This window comes from Panicum hallii, chromosome 4 (assembly GCF_002211085.1).
Source record: "Panicum hallii strain FIL2 chromosome 4, PHallii_v3.1, whole genome shotgun sequence".
Taxonomy (NCBI): Eukaryota; Viridiplantae; Streptophyta; class Magnoliopsida; order Poales; family Poaceae; genus Panicum; species Panicum hallii.
The window spans coordinates 52,374,989-52,398,570 of NC_038045.1; the positions used below are offsets into that span (position 1 = coordinate 52,374,989).

General features: G+C 46.3%; 4 protein-coding genes and 1 pseudogene across 8 annotated transcripts; 3 read left to right on the forward strand and 2 right to left on the reverse strand.

Annotated features, from left to right (window-relative positions):
- Nucleotides 1-1,728: 1,728 nt before the first annotated feature.
- LOC112890660 lies at nucleotides 1,729-2,900 on the forward strand (annotated as a pseudogene).
- A 1,275-nt stretch (nucleotides 2,901-4,175) lies between these two features.
- LOC112890258 lies at nucleotides 4,176-6,699 on the reverse strand. Its single transcript, XM_025957165.1, has one exon. The coding sequence runs from the start codon at nucleotides 6,694-6,696 to the stop codon at nucleotides 4,519-4,521; it is 2,178 nt and encodes a 725-aa protein (XP_025812950.1). The 5' UTR covers nucleotides 6,697-6,699; the 3' UTR covers nucleotides 4,176-4,518.
- A 3,949-nt stretch (nucleotides 6,700-10,648) lies between these two features.
- LOC112888609 (thioredoxin H5-like) lies at nucleotides 10,649-12,588 on the forward strand. Of its 2 annotated transcripts, XM_025954863.1 has the most exons (5): nucleotides 10,649-10,822; nucleotides 10,913-10,993; nucleotides 11,111-11,313; nucleotides 11,421-11,546; nucleotides 11,704-12,588. In XM_025954863.1, exons 2-5 carry the CDS (start codon nucleotides 10,918-10,920, stop codon nucleotides 11,863-11,865), a joined length of 567 nt encoding a protein of 188 aa, XP_025810648.1. In that variant the 5' UTR covers nucleotides 10,649-10,822; nucleotides 10,913-10,917; the 3' UTR covers nucleotides 11,866-12,588. The 2 variants fall into 2 exon arrangements, with proteins under 2 accessions (XP_025810648.1, XP_025810647.1); XM_025954862.1 differs by lacking the exon at nucleotides 10,649-10,822 and having other exon boundaries at nucleotides 10,829-10,993; nucleotides 11,134-11,313.
- A 4,962-nt stretch (nucleotides 12,589-17,550) lies between these two features.
- On the forward strand, nucleotides 17,551-23,369 carry LOC112889526 (pentatricopeptide repeat-containing protein At1g11290, chloroplastic). 4 transcript variants are annotated; one of them, XM_025956215.1, is made up of 3 exons: nucleotides 17,551-19,982; nucleotides 21,786-22,015; nucleotides 22,598-23,369. In XM_025956215.1, exon 1 carries the CDS (start codon nucleotides 17,690-17,692, stop codon nucleotides 19,889-19,891), a length of 2,202 nt encoding a protein of 733 aa, XP_025812000.1. In that variant the 5' UTR covers nucleotides 17,551-17,689; the 3' UTR covers nucleotides 19,892-19,982; nucleotides 21,786-22,015; nucleotides 22,598-23,369. The 4 variants fall into 4 exon arrangements, with proteins under 4 accessions (XP_025812000.1, XP_025812002.1, XP_025812001.1 ...); XM_025956217.1 differs by having other exon boundaries at nucleotides 22,627-23,369; XM_025956216.1 differs by having other exon boundaries at nucleotides 21,786-22,002.
- LOC112889528 (bark storage protein B-like) lies at nucleotides 20,430-23,013 on the reverse strand. The gene is made up of 6 exons (XM_025956220.1): nucleotides 22,755-23,013; nucleotides 22,076-22,143; nucleotides 21,832-21,987; nucleotides 21,322-21,513; nucleotides 21,053-21,226; nucleotides 20,430-20,940 (listed from the first exon to the last, which is right to left on the reverse strand). The coding sequence occupies exons 1-6, from the start codon at nucleotides 23,011-23,013 to the stop codon at nucleotides 20,749-20,751; spliced, it is 1,041 nt and encodes a 346-aa protein (XP_025812005.1). The 3' UTR covers nucleotides 20,430-20,748.
- Nucleotides 23,370-23,582: the final 213 nt, after the last annotated feature.

The window sequence follows — 23,582 nt, forward strand, 5'->3', positions numbered from 1 at the left end:
CTATGGGAAAAGAACACTACATATGCATATCTTCTTAGTTACTCTGTTCCGTATGAATGGAAGACGTCAGGGATTGCCTACGGCAACGGTCTCGGCATTTGTTGCACTACTCTTAGTTGGGAGCTGAGTGAGGTGTTGCTGGATTCAGTATTGTAGGCAAAAGGTTGATGTGCTCATGCACACAGCCAGATCGAAAGAATATGCAGAGATGTCTCAGTTGTGTCAACCATATTTTGCTGGAAAAGGTACGATTGTTTCAGTTGTGCTACCATCTAGCAAGATTAAAATACCACATAATATGTTCTTGCTTATGTGACTTATTGTATTGGTACCCACAAAGCTAGAGTAAAATACACTATTGGTCCTCAGACTTGACTGGTTCTCAAACTTTTAAAATGCACATTTAGATTCTTAAACTTGCTAATCGTATCACGTGAGATTCAAATTACAGATGTTTAAGATAAACTAAAAGTTATATAATTTTATCAAAAACAAAATTATATACAAAATATATGCATGCAAAAAATTCATAATAAATTTACTTGTAGTTCAAATACAAAAGACTTAAAAAATTGTACAAAAATGAAACTCATAAAAAAATTGTAAACAAAAAATTAGAAAACAATAAATGGATAAATTTTGGAGGAAATATTGGGAAAAAAATCGGATGTAAAGTTTTGAAACAAAAGTTCGGAGAAAATTTAGAAAATTAAGAGTTGCGCATAAAAATTCGAAAATAAAATTTAGACCTACATGTAAGCTCCACATCACCAGAAACACTACTGCTTTATAAAATGGTGATTTGAACTCCACATGATACGATTAGCAAGTTTGAAGATAAAAATATGCATTTTGGAAGTTTGAAGATCTAGATGATACTATAAGTCAACTTTAAGAACCGGCGGTTCATTTTACTCGACGAAGCTATATTAGCCTGAACAACTTATATGCTTCAGAAGGACCAATACATAACCATTCGCTATATATAACAGCTTGACCCAAAACTGAAGCACAAGACTCAAAGCAAACAACAGGTATTCATCATCAGATACCAATGCAACACATAGAAAACATACAAGCAGATTATTTTTTACCTTTATTTATTATTCGGTGCATATATAAGCAAATGGATGGGGTAATGACACCGTGATGTGACATAAGTAAGGGCATGTTTGGGAGCACTCCACTCTACAAAAAATTGCTCCACTCCACCAACTCTACAAAATTGCCATCCAAACATGTACAGTTCCACCAACTCCAGCTCCAGAAAAAAAGTGGAGTTGAGAGCCAGATCCACATTTTTTGTGGAGTACCTCAAGAGATGCTCCAAAAACACTAGTTACGTACCAACTCATGGAGTTGCGAGGTAATTACCCACTATACCACTGGTTACAACGTAACAGTTCGATCGATCTCCTGCTCCTTCCTCATCCTGTCACCTCCTGCCCCCCCTCCCGCCGCCCCTGCTCCCCCCAGCTAGCGCCGCCGCCGCCCCTGCTCCCCCCCCCCCCGCCGCCCCTGCTCCCCCAGCCAGCGCCGCCGCCACCCCCTGCTCCTCCCCCCCACGCCGCCACCGCCCCCTGCTCTCCCCGCGCCGCCGCCGCCCCATGCTCCTCGCCCCCCCCCCCGCGCCGCCCCCGCCCCCTGCTCCTCCCCCCCCACGCCGGTCGTCGCCGTGCTGCCCTAGGCGTCGGCCGTGGACGTGGTGCACTGGGCGCCGGCCAGGGCATGCCCGATCTTGGCAGCCAGGCCGGCGAAGATGTGGATGGCCTTGGCAGCCAGGCGATCGCCCAAGAGATGGCACAGCGCAAAGGCAAGAAGAAGGTGCAAGATACGGTAAAAATTTTCCTTCCTCTCGTGAAATTGTTGTTTGAACTGTATAGTGAGCAGGCAACATGAGTAGAGATATATTAGCGCAGATGCTATAAAGTGGTTACTGTCATATTGATCAGGGTGGTTCAATTGATTGGACTGATGCAAATATGGCGCTTATATGTTCGTTGTTTGCCAGACAAGTTAACAAAGGGAATAGGCCGAACACCCATTTGAACTCAGTAGGTTATGATGAGGTCATAGAGGTTTTTTTCAACCTCACAGGAATTCGTTTGTCCAAGCGGCAAACGAAGAACAAATGGGATAAGTTAAAGCCCGATTTTTTGGCTTGGAAGAAATTAATGAGGAAGCAAACAGGGCTAGGATAGGATAGAGCAAGAGGTGTTATTGATATGGACGATGAGTGGTGGAAGAAGGCAAAAGCGGTGAGTTCTTGAGACTATGTTATTTATGTTTTTTTCAGAAAATTCGTTCAATTATTTTTAGTAACACCAATTGTCTTCTTTCAGGAAATTCCAGGTTGTGGGAAGTTTAGGAAAAAAACCATTGCAAAACCGATATTTGGTGATATAATTAATGATCAATCAGATCATTGGAATCCTATGAGCTCTAATCCCATCATTCCGCCATCTCAAGAGGTGTCGGCTGATGTTGATAATGGTAATTTGCATGAGTTCCCTGATGATTGTGACCATGATGCTGCTGTCGGGGATGAATCAGATTATCCCTAAGAGGTTTCTCCTTCTCCTACCATTCTGTTGGCAAACAAAAGAAACCAACCAGCAAAGAAACTAAGAATAGGCACAACACTAGTTATTCAAGAGCAAGTAACTAAGATTACTGAGTCGGCCTCTTCTTTTACATCTAAAAAATTAGGTGAAGTCACTGTCCAACAAGTCATGGACCTAGTGTTGGAATGTGGGGCAGGCTACGATACAGATGAGCACTATATTGCTACAGAGTTATTTGTGAAGAAGGACCAAAGAGAAATGTTCATGACCTTACCTACAAATGAGATTAGATTTAATTGGCTTCGCAGGAAGTACAATGCCAAGTATAGCAATTGAGGAATTGTGTTCTTGCCACATTTTCTTTTTCTTTATTTGAACTATTGTCATTTTATTAATGTCTTGTCATTTGATCATTGTGGTCTATACCAAACTATTGTCATTTCAACTATTATTGTGTGATCATTACATTTATGTGTTATCATATGTGTTACTTATTTTATTTTATTATCACATGGCCTGTCATCTGAAGGAAAGTGAGAGTGATAGTGATGACTCTACTGATGAGAGTGAGGTCTTTTGGAATCTTGTTTTGGGCGGTGCAGAAATTGCTCAAATATATGTTGATCTCTACCTTGCTAAAAACCCACCAAGGACATCTCGTGTTAGTGGTACAGGATGGCTGCTAGAGACAATGAATACTCCTGGAGAATGCCACAGACAACTTCGTATGAGCAATGAAATATTTCTGGATCTCCATACTATGTTGGTGGAAAGGTATGGGCTGCAATCTTCTATGCACATGAGCACATATGAGATGCTTGCTATTTTCCTATACACATGTGCTGGAAATGAGTCTAATAGGAAAACTCAAAATAGATTCAAGCATTCAGGAGAAACTATTAGTAGGAAATTTGTTGAGGTTCTAAATGCTTTAATGGCTATGGCAAGAGACTTTATTAGACAAAAAATTCTAACTTCTCCAAAGTTCATAAAAGAATAAGAGATGACAGACGTGCATATCCACACTTCAAAGATTGTATTGGCGCACTTGATGGCACTCATATCCGTGTTGCACTTTCACCTGAGGAGCAAGTGAGATATATTGGAAAAATGGGTATAGCCACTCAAAATGTTCTAGCAGTATGTGACTTTGACATGCGTTTCACTTATGTTTCCGTGGGAAACCCTGGAGCTATGCATGATACAAGTGTGCTGTACAATGCACTCAGAGTTGATGAAGATTTTTTCCGCAATGTGATTGAGCGATCTTTTGGATTATTGAAAATGAAGTGGCCAATTCTTTGGAAGATTCCACCATATCCCATGTACAAGCAAAAAAATGATTGTTGTGGCTACCATGATCCTTCACAATTTCATTCGTGAGCATGGAGGTGAAGATGAAGACTTTGCTCGATTTGATCATGGTCCTAATTTTATTGCTACAATACCGGAAAGATATAATAAATATGCCGTTCCACAAGTGGCGCGCGATGGTTCAACTTCCGCGATCAATGCCCCAACTATGGATGCCTTTCGTGATGAGTTGGCCACATCACTCTCTATCGCTTGGAATTAGTTTGTAATGAAAATATTAATTTTGTACCATAATTATTGCGATCTTTAACATTATTTGGTTGAACAATGACATTGGAATATTATTGGGCTAGTTTTTTCGGAATGTACAGTGCACGGGTACTGTATCATATTGTAGCAGCGGAAAAAAACAAACCAACCCTTCATCCAACCACCATGTGCAAAATAGACTATTTCTACCAAGTTCTCGTATTTCTGGAGCTGGAGCACCACAATCTCCCAAACACGTACACATCTCCAAATTTTCGTAGAAAAGATGGAGTGGAGCTGCTAAAAGTGGAGCTGATGGAGTGGAGCTTGTTTCGGTGGAGTGGAGTCCTCCCAAACACGCAAGGCAGGCAGCAGGTAATAAAAGCATGGATCAGCGATTTTTTCCCGGTTTGTCGACCAGCGATTCCAGGTCATCGGTCGACGGCATCGTGGTCGCGGTCGCTGTCTCCTCTCCAGCTGCGGATTCCTGAGCGTCCGGCTCCGGCATCTGAAGCTTGTCCGCCAATGTCTTGGCCGGCGCCCCCTTGAGCGAGAGGACGAGCCAGACGAAGGAGAGGAACTCGCCGCCCTCGCCCAGGCTCTTGGCGTGCAGGTACCCCCTGCACATGCTGGCGGAGTAGCAGAGCATGCCCAGCCACGCGCGGTACATGAGCTCCCAGCGCGTCTCCTCCGGCCGCACCTCCATCAGCTCGTCGGAGAGCTTGCACGCGTCTTGGATGAGAAGATACTTGTGCTGCTTCGACTCGCCGGCCTTCTGGATGGCCTCCAGCAGGGCCGTGTCGTCGAGGTCCGGGCGGAGGAGGATGGACTCGAGGTCTTCCAAAGCTTCGGTGAGCAGGTGCCGCCGGCTGCCGGTCATCAGCATATCCGGCCGGAAGTTGAGCAGGTGGGCCATGTAGTTGGATATGGCGCGCGTGCACTCCTCGAGCTTCCCGGCGGCGTCGGCGGCGGCCGGCGGAGGGTTGCGGCGGAAGCACAGGTCGGTGGCGATGTGCCATATGAGGACGCTCTCGTCGAAGGACTCGCGCAGGGTGCTACGAACCATGGGGCCGCACCGCTCCTGCAGCTCCACGCTCAGAGCCCAGTTGCCGGCGGTGAAGCTCCGGTAGCTGCCGAGGTCGAGGCCTTTAACTTGAACTTTGCCGGAGGCGGTGGTGGCACTGGCACCCACCAGGCCCGTCCTGACAAACCCCGCGACACTGCCGTACAGGTGGCTCTCGTCGCGCCTGCACACCAGCAGCAGGTGCTCTTCCCAGCCCAGGCGCGCCGCGCACTTGAGCAGCCAGCCTGTGGCTGGCTGTGTCCTCCGGCGAGCCGAGGTCAGGACGTTGTACTGGGGCAGCGTCTCGCACAGCGCCGGGACGCCGGCCGCCGACATGAGCTTGTACAGCAGCTGGCGGATGGTCTCGGCGAGGACGTCGAGCGCGGCGGTGACGACGAGGATGGTGTAGGTGACCCTGACGTCCCGGCGGTCGTACCCGTGCTTGTCGCTGGTGGCGAAGAGCGTGATGGCGGCGACGTGCAGGGACGGCACCAGCAGCATGTGGTAGGCCAGGTACGTCGGGGTGGTGGCCACATTGACCCTGGTGTAGATGAGCCCGAAGGCACGCCGCAGCCAGCGCTTGAGCTCCGGCCCCATCTCCGCCCTCGGGCTCAGAGGCCGCAGCACCTGGTCCTCCTTGTGGACGGCATCTCCATCTCCCGGAGCACAAGCCGACACCTCGAGGCCCGTCGGAGCAGCAGCTGCCTCGTCGGCGTCGCCTTCAACCTCGATGTACCTCATCGAATCGGCTTTGCGACTGCGATTCGTGAGATGGGAGGAAGCAGCTAAGAGAGACATGTCCGAGAGGATCATGTGGACCTTGTCTCCATCCGACAGCACCTGATCTTGCTTGCTGCTGCTCGGCGTCCTCCTCCAGCATCGTTTCACCAGCTCCTCCAGCTCGTTCAAGATCAGCTGGCACCTGGTGACCTTTCTTCTTCGTCCTCTTCCGAGCACCCTGGACGACACGGCCGCCAGCCTGTTGATGCTGGCTCTCCTGAGCGCCCACGGCTTCTCGCTGAAGCTCAGGATCCCGACGACGAAGAGCAGGATCGCCGACGCCAGCAGCCTGCGGTCGCCGGAGCTGGGCCACGACTTGCAGAAGGCGTAGACGGCGACGGCGACCTGCGACACGAGCGTCACGGTGTGGCGCGTCCACAGCTCGTTGTCCTCGATGTTGTAGGCGGTGATCTCCTCCTGCCCGCCGAGGTGGATGAGGAGGACGGGAGCCCACAGCACCTCCAGGGCCCTCGACCAGCCGCCATTGGCGCAGCTGCTGGTGCTGCTGCTGGCGTGGCGGTTGAAGAGGGTGGCGAGCGCGTAGATGGCCAGGGCGTCGCTGCCGATGTAGGCCAGCCAGATGAAGGTTCTGAACCAGCGCGGGATGGTGTACTTGCGCATCGGGGCGGCGAAGAGGAGGAACCACTGGACGCCAAGGCTGCCGAGGACCAGGACGCGCAGCTGCCACTCGTCCCACCAATGCAAAGCGCCCAAGATACCAGCCATGATCGATGATCTAGCTCTAAGCCTCTCTGATGGCTCACTCTCACACCATGCATGTATCACTCAGCTAAAACACACCTGAAGAAACATTTCATTAAGTTGGCATACTGATCAGTAGAGTGCTACACACGCGTACTAGCTATCAAATATAATCAAAGCAAAAAAGTTAAAGGAAAAGGAAAGATTCTTCGTAGGTTATAAACTTATACTATATGTGTACTACTGTAGCTTTATTAGCTCAAAAAAGAAAAAAAAGAAGACCTTATTTACATTACGCGCTGCTTTAGTTAGCTCGCTTTGCGTGTCCGTGGCTATGTTCTATGTCCCTAGCTTTCCATGTTTGTGTCCTGTCGTGATGATCACTACGATCCATGTGTACTGTACGTACCATACTGGTGCAACAATGTACTGACGGTGATCTAGCAGTCCGAGCCCGCATGGTCCGCCTACCCTCCTGCATAGCTCTCCAGTTGCACAGCTCGGCTCGGCTCCGAGCCCGAGTGGCCCGCACAACATTAATTAGGCGTTCCTAAAATTTTTCCCGTTTCCCATCCCACGCACGCACGCACGCACAGGGAAACGCCGCCGCCGTTCGCCGTGCCGGAAGCGCGATACCCCAATCCACCGAACGAAGATGGCATCGTTCTGGCAACTCCCTCAACCCTCCGGCATGGCTTCGATGGTGGCGGCGGCATCTTCCCTCTTCGTGACGGCCGCACCTTCCGGCAACCTCGCCAGGAGCGGCCGGCCGGTGATGGCGTCAGATCCGGGGGAAAGCCATGGCGAGACCCCGACGAGTCTGCGCACGGGAGGGCTTGCTTCCATGTCGACCAGACCTCCTGCCCGCCGGCGTGGACTACGACCTCCGCGGGGTGCTGGTGGCAGGATGGGCATGGATCTTCTTAGTTTGCATCGATTCGTCTCCAAAATTTGTGACAAATGCCCAATTTTTCCTTTTTCTTTTTTGATGGGAATCCCCAATTTTTCTTGTTGCGTGCTAATGGAAGGTCGCCATTCTAGCAGATTGAACTCGATTTATTGAGCTTGCTGGTAGTTGTTGCTGTATCCATATTGATCATTCAGATTTGACCACGGCACCGGGGACCAGGTTGTATAGCTTTGTTTCTTTTATTTTGGATAGACCAATTTTATGAATGATATTGTAACTTAAATGCAAAGTAGACAATTCTGGTACATGTTTTTGTCCTGAACATATTGTGCAGATGACCACACGTAATTTTTTGGTGAGATTCCATGGTCTTCAGGTACTCTTCACTATTGTAAACTACATCATACCATTTACTAATTTATGAGCCTACACTCTCATAATTTAATCGTACATATTCTCGTAATTTTACTCATCATTCTGGTCACCACATTATGTGCTTGTGGGCTTCTCAGTTTTCAATCAGTATATCAAGAGCACTAAAAACAACCCTCATCATTCTGGTCACCACAGTATGTGCTTGCACCCTGACCCTGAGTTGTATGCTGGCAATAATTAGTCAACTGTGCACTGTCATAGATATGGGTTTTGTTGGTCTCCTTCAGGTATCAGCATAGAGGTTAGGGAGCAGGGAGCTATTAAACTCCTGGTGGACAGACTCCCACATCGGCATACATGTTTATCTTAATTGGTTTGTTAATATACTGTCCCAAATTTGATTCAGTATTTTGCCTTTTGTTTATTTGTATTGGGTTCAGTCTTCAGTTCCCATGTCAATGCTGACAAAGCAACTTTGTGCCTGGATTAATTCTCTACTTGACCTCATAGAGGCATCTACTACCACCAGCAAGGTGCTGTTGCCCACATGGAGCTATTATTGAACCGTGAATGTTTCCATTTCCCAGTCCACATTTTCCAAAATTTCCACTGTAGTTCAGTCCTGACTTTCATGAACTAAAAATGCAGGAAAATGTGTCTCACTATGTCTGAGCCGCTCTAGGCTTTACCATTCACTGAATAGTATCAATAAGGCCCCTGTTGGACATGTGACCCGTGAAACAGTGTGATGCTGAATATGTGAATGCAGTGCCATAATAACCTTGTAAATCACTGGACTACTCATATATTAGTTAAATAGCATAGAATTAGTTTCTAGTAAATCAAAGTAATTTTAGTGTATTAATTATTTGGTTTTAATTGAATCTTTTAGATCCTTGGGCTATTCTGGTTTTCGCTAATGGAGTAGATGATCAGAGGAGCAACTAACCCTATTTTTTTAGTGTTCACGAGATAATAATATTGGTGTCCATGTCAACTCTGGATTAGTGGACAAAATAAAACTTATGAAGTTCTGGTCCTTATGTTATTAACAAGCTTCTTTTTTTCTCGAATACACAGGAGAGCTGCATAAGAGGAGTGCAAGAATGCAAAGTACATAATTATCATCTTGATTCTCGAGTCATTCAGATTATCGGAACTGCTGGTACGCATAGTTACTTTCCCCTCCAAACAGATTGATCCCATTGTGGTAAAAGAAAAATTATGGTATTACTACACGGTAAATTCATGTATTCTCGTAATTATCTGAATATTTACCACAGTTTGCAAGCTCTATAGGCACTCTTGCTCATGCCTGATAATTAAGAAAAGAAAAATACGTGCAAGCGCTGAGCTTTCCCGTGCACACCGAAGGTTCATGTATTCTGGTAATCCGTCCAGTTAGCTTGCTTGCATGTCACTATCCAAACGCGAATTTCATTGCATGGGAGGCCGCCTATTGTGGCCCATTCTCCATTCCGGCCCAGGGAGAAGCGAATGGCACGTTGTGTACCGGTGCTGTGCTGAGTGACAGGATCATATATAGGAACTTCTTTCTCATCCTAAGATGGATTGATCAGCCAATAGAGCTCAAAGTAAACTTCAGATCATCACCAGCAGGCAAGCAAGATGCAACCTCCTGTATTGTGTCGGCCAACAACAGAGCTTTAAGTTTTTTAATTGATGGGGACAAATAAAGCTCTTTGTTGACAAACGGTAGCTAGCGTAGATGGAACGGGGATCATATTTCTCTCTCTTTTTCTAGAATAAAGGTGTGTGTGGAGACGGAATCATCAGTAAATTAAAGGTGCATGACACCACCCATGGTAAAGCTACTAGCCGTCTGCTTTGTTCAAGATGCCCATCATATCGCCGAATATTCCCTCTGACTCTTGGGTCGCATAAAATTTCTGAATTTGCACGCGTATCCACAGATGGGATTCCGACCGTGAATGCCAAGCGAAATGAGTTGTGTTCTCACGAATCATGATAACGTATTAGTGTCAAGCAGTTACTTGAATGAAATGGAAAAAAATGGAGCAGCTCAGTTGCTAGCTAGCTAGAAATGCATGCTACCTTTGTGTTCAGAAATAGTACGACGTTTCTTAATTTGTAAACTCAATATATTTTGAAGCGCCAATGGTGTTTGTTGAAACATGAGAATGATACACGTAGGGTGTGTTCGTTTCCTTCACTCTAAAGCTTAGACCCGTCACATCAAAGAGAATCTTGCTATTTAGAAGTATTAAATAAAATCCGTTTATAAAACTTTTTGCACAGATGGGTGCTAATTCGCGAGATAAATTTAATGAGCCTAATTAATCCATAATTTGCCACAGTGATGCTACAGTAATCATCCGCTAATCATGGACTAATATACCTCATTAGATTCGTCTCGCGAATTAGCCCTGGGGTTCTGCAATTAGTTTTGTAATTAGATTTTATTTAATATTTCTAAATGATAAGATTCTCGATACCTCTAAACTTTAGATTCTAGAAAACGAACACACGCGTAGGCTTATTCGAAAAGTCCTTCTTGCGCCCACTGAGAGGAATAGAAAATGAAAAGAATTAACCTCACTAATAAGGATTGGTTAGTTTGCATTATGAGGAGTAGACGCCTCACTCACTCAAAGAAACCGTGTGCGTGTAGCCGGGGAAGATCGAATCGATTCGTTCACACGTTTTGCGTCGCCGCCACCGCAAAACTAAAGCAGAACGAAGCTGGCGATAGACGATCGAACATCCATCCCTTTTTCTTCCCCGTCGCAACCACCGTGCGTGTTGATCTCATCAAACACGAGCCGATCGAAGTCGACACGCACTCAACAGCTAGCCATGAGCTAGCTAGCAGTAGCAGTTCCGGTATGATCGATGCATCTATATATAGATCATGGAGCCATCGCCTCGCTCTGCCTCTCATCATCATCAGCTCCATTCTCCTTCCACACGCAGCATACATGTACGCACGATCGAGCTCACACCGAGAAGCATCAGCTACCGAAGAAGCCGAAGCGGCGCAAGGGTGCAACATGGGTAATAATCTCTCATTTGTTCTTCTTGTTGATCTTTTTGACTCCATCATCATTCTCCTTTCAGTCCCTATTTTTGTGTGTGTATTCATTCAAAGCGCTGAACAGCATCTATATATAGGACTTTCCTTGTGTTCCCAGCAGAGATCTCCGCCCAAGCAGGAAATTGCGACCAGGGAGGTAACACTACCCAACACTGCTGCCAGTCATCAGGGCCGTGGTGAGGGCAATAAGCAGCAGATGGCGACCACCGTGCCGGCCATCCAAAGCAACGAAGAGTTGAAGGACGTTTTGAGGAAGGCCAAGGAGCCAAACTCCAAACTGGTATTTATATATTCATTCTCTTGATTAATTCCATCTTTTTAATTTGTTTCTCTCTTGACATGATGATGATGAGTGAATGAATAATCAAAAAAATGAAATAACTGAAGGTGGTGCTGGAGTTCACGGCGCCGTGGTCGGAGCCGTGCAAGTTCATGAGGCCGGCGCTGGAGAAGGTCGCCTCCGAGTTCAAGGATAAAGCCGACTTCTACACGCTCGACGTCGAGCAGTTCAAGGTACGGATATCTGGATGGATGCTTGCATTGGCCGGCCTGGCCTGATGATATATGAGTAGTGGTGGTGATGAACAACTGAAGAACTTGGCTAACCATGAACTACATGGTGATGATGATGAATTGATCATGAACTAACCATGATCGAGCTGCGCTGCAGACATTTGCTCGGAACACCCGGGTGGAGGCGCTGCCGACGTTCCTGCTGGTAAGGAAGACCATCTTGGAGCGCGTCATCAGCGTCAGCAAGGACGAGCTGCAGCGCAGTATCGCAAAACACATATCCCGGGCCCGCATTATTGCCATTGATCAGGAAAACTGAGGAAAATTAATAATGCTAACTAGGAGTAAGTTCTTTTTGCCAATGCCGATGTTTTGATCCGTTAGACTCATCAACGCGTACATGCTTGTTTAATTTATATATAGTTTGTTTCGGTTAAAACTGCCGGCCACCGTCGACAACGGTTGTTTGAGATGAACATATAGTCTGTATATGTAAGTGCGCCCTGCTAGGAAATGGGCAATAATAAGAATTGTTTGATTTCTTATGTGTAGCCCTTGCATTGAGAACTCAATTTGTGAGTCCCGACTCCTATGAATCCACGAGCGCATTTGGATGACAAATAAATTGAGGCGTCTGATCATGATTCTTTTTTAAAAAAAAATGCATATCATGAAATGGATTCGAAAAATCAATAGTTCACCAAACTTGATTTATGAGACGAGGGTACACATATATAAATACTGCTCTATGGAAATATATGTTTACCTAAGCAAGTGACTAGCTCTTTTATTGTTTGATTCATCCAAAGTTCCACACTGTACTGTGACGTCTCCTCCTTTTACATGGTAAATATGATGTGCAAAGATTGATGAGTACCGATAGATAGAATGAAACAAACAAAGGGAGTTGTGTAAGAAGTAAGAGAGGATAGGAGACACTGGGAGATGAAGCAGCTGCGGCAGTGGCGGACGTAGGGTTTTATAATTGGGTGTACATGATGTTTATATATTTTTTTAATTATCTATCATATGTTTATCTCAATGCTATCATGCTCACTCAGACACTCCCAAACTTTAGCAGAATTCGTTTGTCAATATGCTTATGTAGATATTTAATAATAAATACCGTTGTAGTTATCCTAACAAAAGTATTAAAATTTACTAGTGCTTCCATATAACCATGCTCATTATATATACACTATCTTATTATATTATGTAGACATGAAAATATCATTTTTGTAAAAAAATCTTTTAACTAGAAACACCTATAAAAAATAACAAGATTTATATGATTTCTATATTATCTTCTAAGAATTATATATATATTATTTAAATAACATTTGAGAAATTATCTTACGGAGTAAAGGTTTTTAGAAGCACCAATCAGCACACTATGCTAAGGTGGCGACGAACCTCCACTGAAGGTGTGTGTGACGGGGGCTAAATACCATGGGTACCAAAATCAAGGCTCTAAGGACCTTAACAAGGATTATCCAGCCGTTGTCAGGCGGCCCGACCCACCAGGATAGAAGCAAAGTTAGCGCTGGCTCGTCAATGGGAGAAGGCGCAACGGCACGGCAGCAGCAGAAATCGGGACACGTGGTGTCTTTCCGACCGGTGACATATATAGCCACGCGGCGATGGGGAGACGGTGCCGACCCCCGGAAGCGCCCGACCGCGAGATCCCTTAGGGAAGGCACAAACGAGCATTAACCGCGCGGGATTCGACAAGATGTGCATGCGCACCCCCCGCCCGACAACTGAGGTAGGGGTGCCGCCTACGGACCGGAGGACCAGCGGGGGCACCCCCGGTCAGCCGAGCTATCATGACGCCTCAACCGGCGCTCACGCCTATCCCCCACCCCCTCCCCCCCCTGGCCTGTTCGACGGGACAATACCTTAGTCGTTAGGCGTAGGGCGAGGCAGGCACGCCGAGCCAGCGGCCCCACCTTGGACCGGCAGCAACGGAAACAGGGCGCCCGACATCTTGACCATCGCGAGGGAAGCCGGCCCTGCCGACCAGACGAGAGGCCCACCCCCGACGCATCCGGAGGGGCGTGCCGCAAGTACGACGGCGCCAAGCCATTCCCTGCCATAGGGGAGGCGAACGAGATCAAGGATAAGTCAGGCGGCGCCGCGGATCGGGCGGACAGGACTTGGCTTTGGGAAGCGGCAAGGCACATTCGACCGAGGGTCCCGGACAGGACACGTGTAGGATAGCCGACCTCCTTCGCGGGGTGTTGACCCCGAGGGGCGAGGCAGCCCTTCTCTCATGCATTGTAGCCCAGCCCACTAAGCATACAAGGCAGAGCTGGACCTTCTCTCTCATAAGGCTTTTAGAGGCTGACGAAGCAAGCACTCAACATCCGAACGTGAGGACACGAAGAACACCACCCATACGGACGTAGCGCATTCGCTCAAACCAGTCTAAATCCTTGCCTTTGGTTATTAGCCATCAAGTCACGGAGAAGCGCGATGCTAAATTACTAGCAGGTGATCGAAACACCGAAAGTGTGTCACCGAATCCGAATATATAATTTTTCCTATTTTTCTAATCCAGAGCAATTAGCAACGCATCATCTTCACTTAAATAGAATAGGTTTCACTATTTAAATTAAAGGCATGAGCAATTGTGTCCACAATGGTTTAAGTTCGGTGTTTCATGGGTGCTTCTTGGTATTATCATATGGTATTGATTTTTAGCCAATTCGCAAGAACTTAGATTGGAGAATCTGTATGAAAAGGTGGTGATAAAGCTACCATATCTATCTGCAAGGTAAGTGCATCGTCTATATATAGTCTATATTGTTCAGTCTATCAAATAAGATGTTACGCCTTATTAGTCTAGCTAAATTGACTTGTCTGTACAGTACGGGCCAGTCCAACCCCATCCAGACCAAATGTGCCCATAGTCGCATCGTACTTCTGTTTCATCTATGCACAATCTTGAAATGTTACAATGTGCAAGTAATTGTTCTTGTCCTTCTCTTTTGATTGACTTCACTATGATATTTCATCTATAGGAAGTCATCGTTTGTTGTGCTTGTCGTTCCTTTCTTCTTGGGCAAAGCACCAAGAAACCACCCAACACAAAAGGCCACAATTAAATCCTTATAAGGCTATTTATTTTGTTTCTGATTTAACTATACACACTGAAATATTTTAAAATTATTAGGTGTGCATCTGTACACCCATACACCTACATTGTGTCCGCCCCTGAGCTACCTGACTAGTACAGCTAGCAGATGCTTGTTAATACAATCCACAAAGCACCCCTTTCAGTCCTTTTGAATTGGCATTTTTCGTAGTTCTGCTGGGATGCCCTCTCTAGGATGCTACTGATTTGTTCATCGTCGGCTTTGGGCGTTGGCAATGCAAATGCCAAATGTAAGGGAGCTGCATGCTACCTCGGTGATTTCACAATTAATTATCAATATCAATTTTTTTAGTCCAGTAAAATCTTGACACGTCATCAGTATAACAAATATGAAAAGTGATTTATACAACCATTAAAATCATTCAGAAACACAAGATAAACAACAATGAAAAAAGTGAGTAATAATGAAAAACAAAAATCATTCATATTACTCCACCCACGTGATTTGATCTAGCTTCTGCCATCTGCCAAGTGAAATAAGGGACCATGCGGTAAGAAACTTAGGGCATAATGATTTTTTAAAATGAGGGTGAGTTTTTTTTAAAAAAAACACAGGGCATCGGATCTTGAAATTGACGGCACATCGTCTGCCACTAAAAAATAGCTTAATCCTAAAATTAATAATCCAGAAAAATACAAGTACATGTGCTAAGTGGAGGGCTCGAATCCAACTGTCTATGTTCCACCGTAGAGAAACTAATTAACCAACTAATCTATGTTCAATTCGCTCATTCACGAGGGTGGCCTAACAGGATGCTTGCAACAACCAAGGGGTCCAGCAATTTATATGCAGTAATAGTTGAGTTGTCTGCATACTTGAACATCACCAAACCAAGGGGTGGTGGTCCACATTTCTTTGGTATACAAATGAAGCCGAATCAAACCAACCGTCGCAAACTTACACGATGTAGGCTGGAGAGAGGAAACCACGACAATAGAGCGTATGAGAATGGGAGATGTCTGGAAGGACACATTTGTGGTCTTTCAAAGATTTGGTCGTCTAATGATACAATCCAGACCACCACAATCTTGCCAATCCTTGAGTCTCTCCAACGGCGAGTCTCTGAAGAGGGAAGGAGGAGCTGCGCTATTGAACCATTGCTGGCTGGTTCCATGTATTCCTTGAGCACCATCGACCGGCTCTAGTATCTAATGACCTGTCTGCGTAGAATGAACTGTTAGCTCTAGCATCATCAAGCTCCTTGGGCAAAAGCTCAGTAGGATCGATTACAAATGAATTCAGGCAATATAAATGCTTTACAGTACCACCTGTGTGAGTTCATTCAAGCGGAAATGACAATAGAGCGCGGAGTGATGAGGAACAAAGACAATAATACAAGGATTGTGTTGAAAATAACCAAACTAGACACGTTCATTAGTCTGCAAGTTTTTGTGTGCCTATAGTATGTTTTCAGGTTATGAACAATGATAAGGTCATATCTCGATATGTTTGGCTTGATGTAGCTAGCTGAAGACATAAAGACTCACTTGAAAAGGCACCAAGATGAGGTCAAATCAATGATGACGAAGCCCTCGTCAAGACATATCAATCACCTTATTTGGACTCGGGATGCTAAAATCATGGCGACCACAAGAAACCCACATATTGGATCAGAGCCGGGTTAGTTGTGGCGCACAATTGCGCCAAAGCGGTTGAGCGTTCCCCTTCCTAGAGTGGCATTGTAGGTATACGGGGTGTCGAAGATGTTGAAGCTGATTCATTAACTCCGTTCGTGCTGTTGATTTGGAGGCGAAGGTCACCAGGAGCTCTTTCTGTCTCGAGGCTTGCAAGCAGGTCGCATGTTGAAGCCTTACAATGGCCTTGGGGAGGACGTGAGGTGGCTTCATGGAAGCCGGAGATGGTTGAAGGCTACCCCATCCACAAGGATACAAATGCACTAATCAATCCCTCATCTTGTGATGAATATTGAGAAGAATGTCTACCAATAATAGATTGCAGCAGAATAATAACAATCATATGCACAAAAGACACAACGATTTACGTGGAAAAATCTCCCGAAGGTGAGGAGTAAAAATCCATAGGACTAATAAGTCCACTCCAAGCTTCCACTATAATTAACAAATTGTTACCTCTATAGGATTACACCAGCAGCAACACATTCACCGTGATGCAATTTGGCAACAACTATAACAACCACAACTTTCTAGCAAGAGGTATGACAACTGTCAAATAGAGAAGTCACAGATTTTATCCTCTTCGATAATCAGTTCATATCTCACAAATCACAGGTTTACTGTGCACACATTTTGGTAGGCAAGTAGATATACGAGTCCCCTGGCTAGTGACAAAGTTCCTTCCAGCTCAATTGGACACCGTTTCACCATCCAAACTGATCATCTACCGAAACTGCTCTGTGCTGAATCTGCAGTCACCCGAACTGACGAAACCACTCTCAAATCTGATAGCGTAGAATGAGCTCACCAAGTTTGGTGCAAATCCAAACATGTTTGAATCTCCAATCACCGATTTGAAGCAAATCGATTCAGAACCATCAAATCTGGGCAGATCTCCTTCTTATTCTTCTTTCCTCTCTTCTCTCAAGTTGTGTTGTGTGTTCTGCTCACCCCCTCTCTCTCCAGTGACGTCCAGAGCTAGGGTGAAAGGAGGCTAGGGTTTTTCTTGTGCTTTATGCTTCCTCTTAAAGTGATCTCAACTGTTGAATCAAGCACTAAATTAACGCTGCACAAGCACTAAACTTGTGGGCTGCCTTGCTGAATTTGTTGGGCTCCCTATGGAGGGATAGCCGAACAAAAAAAGTGAAGAGATCAAGTACACACAGGGAACAGAAGCAGCCTCGGGTGCTACAGCCCGGGCAGGTCCAGTACTAATCCCTTGCAAAAAAGAACAAATTGTTGCGTGGGTTGCATTTGCAGACTGGTATATGTAGCACATGGATAGATGGGCCGTAGATCCATCCAGTTGGTTTGGATGGGGGCAGCTAGCGGCTAGCGCTACTCCCGCCCGATGCTGTGCTGCCGCGCCACCGCCTCCCTCCCGCCGTCTCCTCCCACCCCCTCGCATGCCGCCGACCCGCACGCGCGCCTGAGGGCGGCGGCGGCGCGCTCCGACCTCCCGGGCGCGCTCGCCGCCTTCGCCGCCATGCCCTCCGCCCCCGCGGCCGCGCGCCCCGTCCTCCGCACCTTCACCGCGCTCCTCAAGCTCTGCGCGGCGCGCGCCGACCTCGCCACGGGCCGCGCCGTCCACGCGCAGCTCGCCGCGCGGGGGCTCGCCTCCGAGTCCCTCGCCGCCACCGCCCTCGCCAACATGTACGCCAAGTGCCGCCACCCCACCGACGCGCGCATGGTGTTCGACCGGATGCCCGCCAGGGACCGCGTCGCCTGGAACGCGCTCGTCGCCGGCTACGCGCGGAACGGCCTCCCCGAGGCCGCCATGGAGATGGTCGTCCGGATGCAGGAGGAGGACGGGGAGCGGCCCGACTCCGTCACGCTCGTGTCCGTGCTGCCAGCCTGCGCCAGCGCCCGGGCGCTCCGCGCGTGCAGGCAAGTCCACGCGTTCGCGCTCCGCGCCGAGCTTGATGAGCTCGTGAACGTCTCCACGGCGATTCTTGACGCGTACTGCAAGTGCGGAGCGATCGAGGCAGCGAGGGCTGTCTTCGATTGGATGCCGGTCAGGAACTCTGTGTCCTGGAACGCCATGATCGATGGGTACGCCCAGAGCGGCAACGCCACGGAGGCGCTGGCTCTGTTCAAGAGGATGGTTAAGGAGGGTGTGGATGTGACGGATGCGACCATACTGGCAGCACTGCAAGCGTGCGGAGAGCTTGGACATCTTGATGAGGCGAGACATGTTCATGAGCTACTTGTGAGGATCGGCCTCAAGTCAAATGTGTCGGTGATGAACGCCCTTATCACCACGTACTCCAAGTGCAAGAGGACTGACCTTGCTGCCCAGGTTTTCAATGAACTGGGCAACAAAAAGACACGGATCTCGTGGAATGCCATGATCCTTGGCTTCTCGCAGAATGGATGCTCTGAGGACGCAGTGAGGCTTTTCTCTACTATGCAGTTGGAAAATGTGAAACCTGATTCGTTCACTCTTGTCAGCGTGATTCCTGCGGTTGCGGAGATTTCAGATCCTCTGCAGGCAAGATGGATCCATGGATATTCAATCAAGCACCACCTAGACCAGGACATCTATGTCCTCACAGCCCTTATTGACATGTACTCTAAATGTGGGCGTGTCACCATGGCTAGACGGCTCTTCGATTCTGCAAGGCAGAGGCATGTTATCACCTGGAACGCGATGATCCATGGGTATGGCTCACATGGTTTTGGCAAGGTTGCAGTCGAGCTGTTTGAAGAGATGAAGGTCACTGGCAATTTGCCCAACGAGACAACATTCCTCTCGGTCCTTGCGGCATGCAGTCACGCTGGTTTGGTTGACCAAGGACGGAGATATTTTGCTAGCATGAAGGAGGACTATGGGCTTGAACCTGGGATGGAGCACTATGGCACCATGGTGGATCTTCTTGGGCGAGCTGGGAAGTTAGATGAAGCATGGTCATTTATAAAAGACATGCCTATACAACCTGGCATTAGTGTGTATGGTGCAATGCTAGGTGCTTGCAAGTTGCACAAGAATGTGGAATTGGCGGAAGAATCAGCACAGAAGATCTTTGAGCTGGGGCCAGAGGAGGGGGTGTATCATGTCCTCTTGGCAAACATTTATGCAAATGCTTCTAAGTGGAAGGACGTTGCACGGGTGAGGACTGCCATGGAGAAGAAAGGCCTCCAGAAGACTCCTGGATGGAGTATTATTCAGCTAAAAAATGAGGTCCATACCTTCTACTCTGGAAGCACAAATCACCAGCAAGCAAAGGAAATATATGCAAGGCTGGCTAAGCTGATAGAAGAGATCAAAGCTGTGGGCTATGTGCCAGACACTGATTCAATTCATGATGTAGAAGAGGATGTCAAGGCACAGCTGCTTAACACTCACAGTGAGAAGCTTGCAATTGCATATGGGCTCATTCGAACAGCCCCTGGAACAACAATTCAGATAAAGAAGAACCTTCGAATTTGTAACGACTGTCATAATGCGACCAAGTTAATATCTCTGGTGACAGGACGGGAAATAATCATGAGAGATATTCAACGATTTCACCATTTCAAGGATGGTACATGTTCATGTGGAGACTATTGGTAGTGAAATGTTGAAGGTTGTCTGAATATGCATTTTCAGATTAGGGACCTCATGGAGCTGGTTTAAAACTAAGAATACTAAACTAGACTAGCAGGTAAAGCTAACTATCTGTGGAACAAATCATGTTTTGATCACAGCATTCTCTATACCAGTGTGATTGTCAGACATTTAGGACTGTCAATGAAATCCTGATGAGTGTATACCATGTTCTGGTATAGACCGTGTAGCTGCCCTTTATGTTGATGCCACTTGGCTGAGCTAATGAAGTATCGAGTAGCTCTTATGGTCACTTCACCATTTCAGGGGACCTAGTGCAGACTGCATAGCTGTAGATTTCTGTCTGTCTGGGTTGGTCCTTAATACATTATAAAACAAAAGTTCTTTTTTACTTCGTACAGAATTAGTGCAAATGGAAGCTATTGTCTCGAGGACATTGCTATTCATTGTCATGCCTTGTTTGAAACCAAATGTACATGATGAGATAAGTACTGATAACTGAATAAATGAATCTTCTTTTTTACTACTGGGTGAGGATTGTGTGTTGTCTTCTAGTGACCAAGTCGATGATTCTTTATAAAAATAATCAATATTACATGATTACATCAATGGTATTCTACTAATAAAAAATGAAACATCTGGCTCACCATTTTGTTCCATCGTCATCAAAATTACACTAGAAAATCATGGCCACAGGCGTGGTTACAATGTGGCTATACATCCCAAACATTTATATATGTTTATTTGAGGGGACATAGGACTTGAAGCCTCAAGATTCCGTATCATTCTGAGGGTAACTTCCAATTATTAATGTAGAATTATTTTGGAGTGGTAATGGATGAGCATGGCAATCATCCTTTTTTTCAGTTATTACTCCTTTGTACTGATTCTATTGACTTCTGCTTGCCAACCATTCCGATGAACTCCACTGCCACTTTTAATGCATTAATAGATGCTAGGTTCATCAGGCTTGTTGATGACCATGTTGGTTCCCCACCAGCCAAATCAGATACGCCACGGAATACAATCACAGGTACACCAGGAGATGTTGTTGTCTGTTGAATTAATAAGGTAATTCTTAGTTAACATGATTGCCTTAGAATGTTGTAGTGCAAATATTGGCAAGCATATAAATGAAATCTAAGAGAATGATATATTAAAACTCACCATCACCACTGCTGCGCTCTCCTCATCTACTGTTGACACCCCAAATTCTCTGAAAAGGAACTTCCTGTACTCTGCATTGTCAAGAAACATGTCGGCTGATGCTCCTTTAAGCCCATAGACAACTTGTGGAGTTGTAGGTAAGCAGAAAGTGTCATTGCATCTTTCAAGTTTGACCTGCAGAAATTTCACAATTAGTATGTTGTGATTAGCCATGCACAAAAACATATTTGTTGTACAGTCATGCTACTGATATATTTTGCATCACTCACCTTGAGTTGTTCTGCAACTTTGAACCATGCTGAATCTACAGGTAGCCAGAAAACTTCTTCCATAGGCTTACCCACAGAGTATAGCTCCTCGTTTCTGAATTTCAGAGATCCTAGCAGGTTCTCTCCTCCATTTGGGATGTTATATTCTCCAAAGCTGAGTTCTGCTGATGACTCTTTTGGTGATCTGAACTTCTGCAATGATCAGAATACCAGAAATCATGCTAAGGGGCTGAGTTTGCTGAACCGTGCACAAACTAGTTTGAGTTTGTAATTGTATTTATAAATTATACATCATATTCCTCATTGAGATGTTGCCTACCCGCAGCTGATGGGATTTGATTTGATTAGTGTAGCACACAAAATTTTGATGAGCATTTTGAGTTAGCTGTCACAGTAATATTTCTTTCACTAGATTATGGATGAGATTTGATTAGATTCCAATAACTTTGCATCTCTATGTGCAGGTGCAGCATTACATCTTATGGTGGGTTAAAGAAGTTGGATGGGTACCTTCCATGTCCAGGCACCTGTGTAAGCAACAAGCTTGGGGACACTGACGTCGCCAAACGACATGGAATCATTAGAACTCCCTGCTGTGCCGTAATGAACAATGCCAGACACGCTAAAGACATCCATGAGAGTCTGTACAGTGACAGCTGCATTCAACTGGAAAACAAAGAGGTAATGGTAACAGGTAAGCATGAAGGTAAAGATATGCAGAATGTAAATGCTGAGTGGGCTTGAATTTGAGTACCCTGCGTTGTCCTGTCAGTGCGTGTATAACATTCACACCTCGAATGCTGCCGATGTGAAAACGTCGTCCTGAAACATCCTAGTAGGTCAGGTTGTATTAATGAAAGACCAATAAGATATAAATGCATACTCAATGACTATGTGGAACAATGCCTTATGATTTGGAAGTGAACACAACACTTAATATGCTTGCGATCTGAGGGCAAGTAGTATGTTTTTTTTTCCTTGTGCACTTATTTCTCTTCTCTTGAGGCAACATATTAAGGCGACACAGTTCTGATGAGCCCATGAGTTAGTTCTGCTAGTGCCGTGCTCATCAGTTCTTGTTTATGCTTTTGTCCAGGACAGGGAAATTGTACATGTAATGTCTGCAAGCATCTATCTTTAAGAAACTTTTGGCCTTTCAGTTTAGTGCAGATGAAGCTAGTTTGCATTTTATGGGTAGCATCCTCAGAGCTTCAGACTTCAAGTAGGTTTTGAATTTTGCTTAATATCCTCAATGTTGGACTTTCGTTATATGCAGGTACACCAGTATCTGAGTTTACCTTGCAGGTCGCTACCAGGTGCTGGAAAACGGCACCGGAAAAGTCAACTGGGAACAGAACAGTGAGGCATGCACGTACGGAAGAGATGACTGACAGGTCAGCGTGCGGATTGGCAAACGGACGGCCGAGATTTACCGTAGAGGTCAACGAACGGGAGGACGCGCCAGGGCGTGAAGTAGCCGGAGGCCTGTAGCGCGGTGGCCTCGTCGACGTAGGACATGACGAGGCCGAGGGAGGGGCCTCGCCGGTTGACCCTGTCCACCTGCCAGCGCGCGCGGTCCATGTCCGGCTGCTGCGCCGGCAAGGCCGAGGCCGAGGCCACGAGCAGCAGCGCGAAGAGCAGGACCTGAAGCGGGGTCGCTGCGCCGGAGGCGGAGATGAGCGCCATGGCCATGGCTGGCCGGAGCTTGTTATTAGTGGCCTAGCTAGTGGGCGTCTTGTCTGCCTGCTGCGTGCTAAGAAGGGTGCGTCGGAGCTGCAGGCAGAGGGACGGTCCGTCGTGGACCTCGTGGTGTGTCGGTACCACGGCAGAGAAGAGGGAGGGAGGGTTGGTGCATGCTATTCGATGCGATGGATGGGGGGCGTGATCCGCGTGCTTCATTTTACAAGTGGCAGCAGTGACGATGAACAAGGAACCCAATGCAAGGAGCTGATGCCCTATTGGCTTGGCCTTGCGTGCTCTCACTCTCTCCTCCTGAACTTTGAGATGAATCCGTGTTTCCTCTCTAAATAATAAAACCGTCCATCTGAGCTCCCCCTAGCTGGTTTATTACAGTGGTTTTCTCTTTTTTTATATTTATTTTGGTTGAATCTTTAAAAAATCATAGTAAATTAAAAAAATTATAAAATGAAAAATCTAATTTTTTGAACTCCACACGAGTAGATTTATGCAGTGAACGTATGATATGATATAATTTAGTAAAACTGTTTTATTGTAATTTTAGATATATTTTTTTAATTAAT

Excerpts from the sequence above, each read along its gene's own strand:
- LOC112888609 (XM_025954862.1), top strand. The coding sequence starts at position 10,832 with ATGCATCTATATATAGATCATGGAGCCATCGCCTCGCTCTGCCTCTCA. Across the intron at positions 10,994-11,133 it reads GGCGCAAGGGTGCAACATGG|AGATCTCCGCCCAAGCAGGA; the intron begins GTAATAATCTCT and ends TGTTCCCAGCAG. Across the intron at positions 11,547-11,703 it reads TCGACGTCGAGCAGTTCAAG|ACATTTGCTCGGAACACCCG; the intron begins GTACGGATATCT and ends GCTGCGCTGCAG.
- LOC112889528 (XM_025956220.1), bottom strand. The coding sequence starts at position 23,013 with ATGGCCATGGCGCTCATCTCCGCCTCCGGCGCAGCGACCCCGCTTCAG. Across the intron at positions 22,144-22,754 it reads CCCGTTCGTTGACCTCTACG|GACGACGTTTTCACATCGGC; the intron begins GTAAATCTCGGC and ends AGGATGTTTCAG. Across the intron at positions 21,227-21,321 it reads AAGTTGCAGAACAACTCAAG|GTCAAACTTGAAAGATGCAA; the intron begins GTGAGTGATGCA and ends AAATTTCTGCAG.
- LOC112889526 (XM_025956215.1), top strand. The coding sequence starts at position 17,690 with ATGCTGTGCTGCCGCGCCACCGCCTCCCTCCCGCCGTCTCCTCCCACC.
- LOC112890258 (XM_025957165.1), bottom strand. The coding sequence starts at position 6,696 with ATGGCTGGTATCTTGGGCGCTTTGCATTGGTGGGACGAGTGGCAGCTG.